This window comes from Anguilla rostrata, chromosome 14 (genome assembly GCF_018555375.3).
Source record: "Anguilla rostrata isolate EN2019 chromosome 14, ASM1855537v3, whole genome shotgun sequence".
NCBI lineage: Eukaryota > Metazoa > Chordata > Actinopteri > Anguilliformes > Anguillidae > Anguilla > Anguilla rostrata.
In genome coordinates this window covers 18,248,884-18,258,011 of record NC_057946.1, presented here as the reverse complement: position 1 = coordinate 18,258,011, position 9,128 = coordinate 18,248,884, and the positions used below count along the sequence as shown (strand labels likewise).

The window sequence follows — 9,128 nt, the reverse complement described above, 5'->3', positions numbered from 1 at the left end:
TCAATGAAGTACCATCCACCAAGTGGAGAAAGGAACGATACAGTACTGTATATTGGATCAAATGAGCACAGAAAAAAACAACAATTATTTCTGTTATAGATGCTGAGCCTACAAATGCTTTTCAGAGTGCTATTCACTTCATAAACATAAAGCTATTTAAGCTTAATTGAATAATTATGTCAACTAGAAAGATCTGAACAAAATGGCAAATCTTGCATTGCTTGAGGATCTAGCACATGCTACATTATGCAGGGAGTGTGTTTCCAAAAACGGTAAAGATTTTCTTACTGAGAATGATGCTTAGCTCATTGGTAGATTTTCCAGAGCCTACTTTGTTGGGTCTCTGCCACCAACTTTCCCCAATATTGGAAAGGAACGCAAAACTGATCAATGTCATCCCAGTGCACATCCAAGTCTTGTCCAGCCAGGGATTTTTGGCAATCAAAATATTCCAACAGGAGATTGCGAATCGGTCTGACATTTCACAACCCACCGAGAGCAGAATATTGCCTGCAGTCCTTGATATAATTTAATTGACCCCACAATACATCCAGTTTCCATACACTGCTGCATAACAGACCCGACTGAAAAGGGACGTCCATGCCGTTGCTGGATTTCCCAGTGTCATTGGAGCAATTGACTGCACACACACTGCAATACACAACTTCAACATTGTCAACAGAAAAGGCGTACCATTAATGTGCAGATCATCTGTGATTCACATTTGGCTTTGCTGAATGTAATGGCCAAACGGGCAAGTCGAACACATGATTCATTTATTGTGCAGAACAGTTCAGTCGTCCTTAGCATCCAGCGAGGAGCTGTTGCACTTACTGGTAAGTGGCTTTTTTGTTTAATGGATAATATTTTTTGTAAATGTTTTCAAATCCAACCATTTATTTTTAACTTTATTAAGTGTACTCTGATGAGGCAGAATTTGCTACAGCTCTGAGCTGCTCCAAAGCAATATTTTCTCCTACTACTCAAGCCAATGCTGAGGGTTCCGAAAAGTATGGTTCGTTTTGCTACCACCTTGGTAAAACTTCTCTTTCATTGTCCGAAAAGTATTTTTTCTTTGACTTTTTCCACTTGAATGTCAGAAAATTGTAATATTTCCTGCGGCTTTAAAGGGAAGGTTGATGACCATAAATGGTTATTGAGGGCAGTTCTTGTAAATGAGACTTGCTGTGCACAAGCATGTTGGTTTAGAACGGGTGGGATTTACCAAGGCAGATTTCACACAGGTGTGCATAAATTAAGTGCATGCACATTTGATGAATGCCCACTTTCTAGGACGCACGAACATTCTAAATTCTCTTTCAGAGAATTGAGAAACTTTTCTAAGCAACATTGATAAATGAGGGCCCAGGGATCAGAAAGTAAGAGTCCTGTGTTTCCTCCACCCATGAACTCAGCCAGCTGATTACATTAATTAGCCTGAAGAATTGTGCTAATTAGCAAGTCTATGTGACTGGAACAACATATTGGGGAGGACTTTTACTTTTTGAACTCAGACTCTCAAGCAATACTTAGACTCTCTGCTGACCTGCTATGATGTAACTGCAAAGATAGACATATTAAAAAAGCTTTGTCTTGAAAAAAAGAAAAGCTCATGTGTCCTCCAAATTGACAACAAACACATTATAAAATAATCCATGTTGTGTCCTGTTAAGTATATAAAAGGTATGTGTTCACTTTAAAAACATTCGTCCCCCACTGTTTTCAGCAGTATTTCTGGATATTTTTTAAAATTCCTGACGAACATTACTATTGCCTTCGTAAAACAGCCTATGCTCGATGTCTCTGAAGGTTCCTTAATGTATGCGAGGTCTGCATCCACTCTGCAGTGTTTTCTCATGGACTGCATGGCCAGGCTGGTGACACACTCAAAAACTAACTGTGAAACCAAAAACATTTTTATTACATATTTTAAAAGATTGGAACATGGAAAGACATTCCCCTGAACCTACGTATATTACACATATTTTGTACAGCACAGCTGGTGACAGTGGAAGAGGAAAACAGTCCCAAATTGTTGGAAGCATTTCAGTAGATGAGGAAGATGAGGAAAACCTTTGCCCTGAGGAGCATCTGGGGGATTATTAAAATGGTGCCCTCATGACAGAGAGGTTTTTTTTTGTGGGGGGTGGCAGGGGACCCCTGAACTTCTCTCTCACTTTTTCTTCTCCTCGATCTGCTCAACCTCACTGGACTCCTCCACCACTTTGCCATTGACCATGGTCTGGGTGACGACCTTCACAATCTTCCTGGTCCTCACATCTGGCTCTTCTAAAGAGAGGAAATTTATTATTGACACTCTAGTCAGGAAAGTATTAAAAACAAAGACTTCAGTTGCTTTCCCCACATAGCAGAGTTCAGCAATTCATTTTTTTGTTTGTTGTTGTCATCACAATGCATCCACAGTTTCTTCTTTCACTTCTGACTTCTGATCAGTCAACACACAGTCAATAGTGTGAAAAAATGACTTGGGAATGAAAATACAATAAATCACAGTGTGAAATTTCTTAGCAACGACAGACTCCGGGTAAAACCCCCACAGAAATATGATGACTGGGCTATTCACTTGTGTGCATGGTTTCCAGAGACTACTCTGTATGGTGAGAGCGCTTCATGTGCCATTTTCATGAATATCTCGTTTGTTTGCTACCCTTGCCCTGACCTACTAGCATCCATGTGAAAGGGAATAGACAACGATCTACTTTTGCTATGAGGTCAAAGGTCAGCCAGGCGCTTGTCATCTCCCATTCTCCACTGTGGTGTGAACAAACAACTCACTCACCCTCTGTGTGACCCACCACGCCTGTTTGCCTTTCCCATTAGTTGTGTCATTTCTTTAATGACGTCATCACTGCAAGTCACATGGCAGCCCAGGAAATAGTATCACCCCCTTGTCACAGTGACAAACAGAGCAGCAATGGGCTCTGCCACAAACCTAAACTTGATGGGACATGCAAGAGGGAGATATTTTCCATTCATGAGTTTCGCTCTTACTACATCTGAGTGCTGATGATGTCATTCTGATAAGCTGGCGCTGCCAGGAAAAGGGCTCGGGGCAAAGGCCAAGATTTCCATATAAGGGTTTTATGCTTCTAGTCCAGGCTCAAAAAACCAGGAAATGAAGCTCCTATCATTTCTGCAGTGGCCCTGTGGTCCAGTGTCACTTGTCCATCCTCTACTGACTACTTCATGACCCTCTGCCCATCAACGTTAGGCAAGTGCTCACATGTCAATCAATGGCAAGGTTTCATATTGCACACTTATTTTCATCATTGTAATAGGCAGGTGAGTGATGCAACATTTCACTCCTTTTATCAAAAGGAAGCTCAGTTAAGCTATGATACTGAAGAACAGATAACTGGACTTACTTTTGGGAGGGATTTCCTTAATCCTGCAAATGAAAAAAAAACAAGAGGTAATGAGTAATCCCCCAGTCAATCAAAAAAAGAAGACATGTATCATACATAGTGCAGCTTCATAATTCACCTGCTCAGATTTAAAAAACTATATTGTCTGTTCAGCGCATGCAGCTGCTTGTAGCATGTAAAAGCTGCGTTAGGATTACTTGGTGTATTTTCTTGTCGTAACCACAAATCCAGAAATGCCCCTATAACAGTCATTGTAAAGCCAGATGGTAATCAGAAACTCATGCAACGAGTATCTAAAATACCCATCATTATAAATAAATCCTGTCTGGGCCAGTTAAGAACATGCATGAAACCTGAAATAATAAAACCCCAGAAAGTGAACTACAGTATCGCTTTCAGCTCAAGCTCAGGCTCTCGCAGATGTTCTGTCGCTAGCCAGCAGGGCGGCAGCACTCACTGTTCCTCCCCCTCCAGCAGCCTCCTGTAGGTGGCGATCTCCATCTCCAGGCTCTGCTTGACGCGCAGCAGCTGTTCGTATTCGGTCTTATTGCGCTGCATGTCCAGTCGCAGCTGGGACAGGTCGGCCTCGAGCTGCGTCAGAGTGGCCTGGAGCCGCTCCATCTCCAGGGCGTACTTTTGACTCGTCTCGCTCAGGTTACCTTCCAGTGCGCCCACCTGGAAGAGGAGAAGCGCCGTGTTTGAATTACCTCACAGCAAAAGCGCCTCACAGCAGGAATTTTTAATGCCTTTTTGTGGATTTAATTTCATTATCTAAGAATACGCTGTATCAACAAAGCTCTTGGTCTCCTAATCATTATCATGTACACTGTAAACATTTTTTTAAATTATTGAATTGGTATAAACTGTTGAAAATGCAGTACTTCACAAGTGTTGCTAAAATATCCAGGTGTATCAAGGGCTAGCGTGTGGGAAACACTCCACACCTTGAGCTTATTAAAGCACTTCATCAAATAATGTACTGTAAATATAAAGAAAGGTTTCATTTGAACTAACATTTATTTAATATTAGTGAGTGGGGACTTGCATGTGCAGACAGAAGCAATGAGGTGTGGAAAGATGCCTTCCTGTGTAATCTGCAGTTACAAAAGAATGCCCTTGACAACATCTATTTAATCCTGACTAGGTACAGCCAGTCTGGAGATTAATCTCTTTCTATTCACAAAGCACAACAAAAGACACTGTACCCTCATAATGCCCCTATAGAAATGAACTACGCTTGGCCTGACAGCTATCCATGTTTATGAAAGTGAGGGTTATTTATTGTTAACACAGAAAAGTTCATTCTATTAGGCAGAGGGGGCCAGATTTGGGAGGGCAGGCATGTCAGGGGGGCCTCACCTGTTTGCGCAGGCTGTCTAGCTCCACCTCCAGGGTCTGCAGGAAGCGCTGCCTCTCTACGAGGTCATTCTGAGCCCCACGCAGGGCCTCATTGCTCTCCTTTACCTCGAACTGCACAGTGTCCAGCTGCAGCAAATATAGGGAAACACCGACATTGCTTTAGTAACCGCATACATATACACATACAGGAGACAGTGACAACAGCAATGCAGGGCTATCTACAGGATGTGATCACATAACCAAGGCAAAGTCCCCTTAAACTAAGATGGCTGCCAGGCAGTCCTGGATCTGATGGGCCCACAGACCTTCTTCTTGTACCAGACTTCCGCATCCTCCTTGTTCTTCCGGACGATGCCCTCATAATGTGACCTCAGCTCAGACAGTATGCCCCCTAGGTCGGGACCCTGGGCAGCATCCACCTCCACGTTCACATCGTCTTTCGCAACGCGAGCCTTCAGTGCAGCCAGTTCCTAAAAAGAGACAGAGCCAGAGAGCGTGAAAGGGGGTAAGCAGAGAGAAAAATGAAGAGGGAAGGACAGAAAAGGGAGAGTGAGAAGACCCAGGAAAAAGAGCGCTGGAAGGAAGGGCACTGGAGACATACTGCTTCATTATTAATGCCCTCACCATGAATACATAAATACTGCATGGTGCATGGTAACCGCCATAGCAACAGTATCAGATCACCACAGGGTTTGATGTTGCATCAGATTACATCTGGCCTGTTAAAAGTACCTTCTTGTATCGGTATGTTTGGCTGCATTGTGGGCACCACACCCAGGCCTCACCTCTTGCATGCCCTGAACCAGCCCACGCTACTGTAATGGATGTGTGCTCAAGTGCACCAAATAAAAACAGGAAGCGCATCTGAAGTGCATTCACAAAGTGGCCGTCTCTTTCCAGATCACAGGCACAGGTCACAGACCACAGCAAAGGGAGAACGACCAGGTCTCTGATCTCATTGTTGACATATATCACAGGCATGACAGGCATCGCAGCTGTTCAATACAACCGCTCCATCACAGAGACTGAAAAGATCGTTGTCATGGAAATAGAATTTGGAATTTGTTCATTTCCATGGAAACCACTTCACTTAATTTAACAATAAAATTAAAGCAGCCCTGTTAGGTGTGACATAATGCTGATATTGTTCACAATCCTTCTAGGATTTGATTTCCATTTTCATATTTACATTGTTCTTTGGCATTTTTTGCAATTTTATCGTAATCCACTAGAGGCCCTGGAACACTCTCTGACTACATTGAGTTGACAAACACTAAAATATGAACATTGGAATACACAGACTTGGCAGAAACAGCCCAGAGCATGAGTCTGTTTCCCCCTCACAGAAGAAACTGAAACACAAAAGAGAGGCATCTTCAGTTACACTCTGCGCCACTGGTAGACCTGAAACTATTGCCACATTTTGCTCATGACAAAAGGTGTTTCAGGGGATGTAAACCAAGCTGCTTCATTGTGCCGTTTTCCTCAAAAACAATGATCCCCTCACCATTGTTTCTTGGTCAGTGATCACTACTGCTAGGACAAGGAGAAAATAATGGGGCAGTGGGGTTAGCACAAAGAATTCGACACTCCTCTCACTTCTTGTCAGTGATGTGAGAATACCCTTAGGGGGCGCTCTCACCTCTTCATGGTTCTTCTTCAGGAAGTACAGCTCCTCCTTCAGGCTGTCCAGGTCGGCGCTCAGCGTGGCGATGATCTGCTCGTGGTCCGCCTTCGCCTTCCTCAGAGCCTGGCAGTCCCTCTCCACTGATTGACACAGCTCAAGCTCCGCCTCCCATCTACAAGCACAGGGAGGCTAGCTGTGAACATGTGTGCACACACACACAAGCACACAGACATCCATCTACATACAGAGAGTATCTTAATGTCAATGAAGAGGGCTAATTCTACAGGAAAGGCTGACGCTCACTTCACTCTGAAGTCATCAGCTGCCAGCTTGGCATTGTCAATCTCCAGCATGATGCGAGCATTCTCCAGAGTCTTCTTCCTCACCTGAGAAACAAGGAAACAGGGTCAACAACAGGAGTGTGGACAAGCTTAATGTCAATGTACCTGCATCTACTCAGGTTTATAAGTTCTAACACATCTGTGGTCAACATTCACTGTTTAAAAGACTCCAGTTTTGTTTCATATAGATAGGATATGAAGATCAGCAGGGAAGTGGAGTTGTGGAAGTGTGACAATCGTCTCTTGTAGTCTGTTTCACAGTGTCAGTGCTTTTGCAGATATAACAGTCTCATTCTGTATCCATTAAACTACCTTGAGTTACTCAAAATACTCAACTAATCATTAACCTGGGCCCGCCCTACAGTGAGCTGACAAACAGAGCTATAGCTGTATCGCTGTGGCTTCACATCACAAAGAAACACTGTTCCTGCATAACTTTAATAGGTAATGATCTGAGGTCATTACCTGTTAAACTTATACTGGAGTCCAAACAGAGTGGCAGTGTGTATCTTTGTGTATGTGTCTGCATGCAAATGTGAATTTGGCTGTGGAAACACAGATAATGTTCATTTGTCTACTTGTGTAGCCTGTATGTATACTGTAAGTGCACACCACTGTAAGTAATGGGCGCTGACCTCCTTTTCGATGGCATGTGCCTGGGCCAACATGCCCTCTATGTCATGCCCCTTGGGTGCCCGTTCCAGCATCAACTGCTTGATCTTCAGCTCCAGGTCAGCGTTGGACTTCTCCAGCGAGCGCACCTTCTCCAGGTAGTTGGAAAGGCGAGAATTGAGGCCCTGCATGGCTTCCTTCTCGTTGATCCCGCCCACCAGACCGTTGAGTGACAGGCTCCTGGAGTCGTTGAGGCCGCTGCTCATGGACAGGGAGTGAGAGAGGGGGCTGGCGGAGAGGGAGACGGAGGCCTTGGAGCGGCTGCGGCCGCTGTCTCTGAGGGACAGGCTGGAGAAGGAGGGCTGCCGGCCTGCTGAGTAGTTCCGCACAGAGAGGGTGGATGCCATGGCGACTTCTGCGGGGAAATGTGCAAACAAACGGATGCATTGTTCAGCAGCACAACAGTATTGTTTATCAGAGGGATGTACACTGCTGTGCGTGGGTCTTCATTGTACACGTTCGTTTAAAACAACTTATTAAATAGATCTCACACACCTCCCCCCCCCCACCACCACATCCACCCACACACCCACCCACATACACGAACACATAACTCAGTGAAAAAAATCATCTAGAGATTAACTATGATCTTTCAATGCATTGAATAGACATTTATAAATGCTAGGAAGGATGTTTTTTTCTTATATAACATGAAAAGAACACTTAAAGAAAAAAAAAGTACAGTCGAATATTTTACAAGTACATTCTGAATACAGGCAGTAACTCAAAATTGCATACAGCACTGTGCCTTAGACTTTCATTCGACAACATACTGTATGTGGCCATGATGTCATTATTGTGGTGTCTGTGGAGGTTATCTGTCTCTAATCTGCCTAGCTGTCATTTCCAGCCGAACAGGAATGCCACATGAACTAAGCCCCATTGTAACTAATCTTCAGCTCCGGGTTGTAAAACGGTAAATCTTTGATATGACTCCCTCTACTGCCATCCAACAGAGTCTGCATCCTTCATCACGGTGTCATCTCATTTTACTCTCTGAGACAATAGCCTCTACTTTTCTGTTTGAATTCATGTTTCAGCATCTGTGAACAGCTCCATAGGACAGCACCAGTTAATTTTATTTTGAAGTTCAAATTCAGAATAAAATGCCAAGACTTTTAAAAATAGAAGTTTGAATAACACTACACAAAATTAAACACAAAATGAAATAGTATAAAAGACTAAGTACCACTTAAACATTGTTGAGCAGTCAATGGTTTTTGTTGGGCTTTGACACTTGATATAACAATAATAGTTTAGATTATATGATTTAATCCCAGTCAGGGAGCATATACATAATATTTATTACTTGATAAACATTGGAAAAACATCTTTATTTTGCACAAGGATGATGTTGATAAGCTGAATATTCTTATTTCTAAAACATAGGAAATTATCCACTTTCTAGTCTGTTTATTAAACCATTAACTAGTTTAAACTTTATTGGAGACACATCATCATTTTTAAGAACAGGAATACCAGCAGTCAAAACCACAAAGCTATCATTTAAAAACGGGAAATAATAAAGTTTTAGTTTAATGAAGAAAATAATCCACAATTCAGAATAAAAGCTTTGATATTGATGAACTTGAAAGTTTAAAAGCCAATAGGAATGAAGGTAAAGAAGAAAAAAACTTACAAGAAGGTTTTGCAGGTGTTCAATGAATGCCCCTGGAAATAGATCAGCTCTGTACTGGCCTTGGTAATACAGCTGAATATATACAGTACTAGTAAGCCTGGTCA

At 42.8% G+C, this 9,128-nt stretch overlaps 1 protein-coding gene across 3 annotated transcripts; it reads right to left on the bottom strand.

The window, feature by feature from the left end:
• Positions 1 to 1,898: 1,898 nt before the first annotated feature.
• si:ch211-243g18.2 (uncharacterized protein LOC559906 homolog) lies at positions 1,899 to 9,128 on the bottom strand. 3 transcript variants are annotated; one of them, XM_064308492.1, is made up of 9 exons: positions 9,025 to 9,128; positions 7,349 to 7,740; positions 6,676 to 6,758; positions 6,388 to 6,544; positions 5,051 to 5,215; positions 4,746 to 4,871; positions 3,844 to 4,061; positions 3,383 to 3,409; positions 1,899 to 2,286 (listed from the first exon to the last, which is right to left on the bottom strand). In XM_064308492.1, exons 2-9 carry the CDS (start codon positions 7,730 to 7,732, stop codon positions 2,205 to 2,207), a joined length of 1,242 nt encoding a protein of 413 aa, XP_064164562.1. In that variant the 5' UTR covers positions 7,733 to 7,740; positions 9,025 to 9,128; the 3' UTR covers positions 1,899 to 2,204. The 3 variants fall into 3 exon arrangements, with proteins under 3 accessions (XP_064164562.1, XP_064164560.1, XP_064164561.1); XM_064308490.1 differs by having other exon boundaries at positions 1,899 to 2,289; positions 3,387 to 3,409; XM_064308491.1 differs by having other exon boundaries at positions 3,387 to 3,409.

What these genes read in the sequence shown, in the direction of transcription:
- si:ch211-243g18.2 (XM_064308490.1), bottom strand. Translation starts at nt 7,732, where the DNA reads ATGGCATCCACCCTCTCTGTGCGGAACTACTCAGCAGGCCGGCAGCCC. An exon ending in CACATGCCATCGAAAAGGAG is followed by an intron (nt 6,759 to 7,348) that starts GTCAGCGCCCAT and finishes CTTGTTTCTCAG; the next exon opens with GTGAGGAAGAAGACTCTGGA. An exon ending in AAGTCTGGTACAAGAAGAAG is followed by an intron (nt 4,872 to 5,050) that starts GTCTGTGGGCCC and finishes TATTTGCTGCAG; the next exon opens with CTGGACACTGTGCAGTTCGA.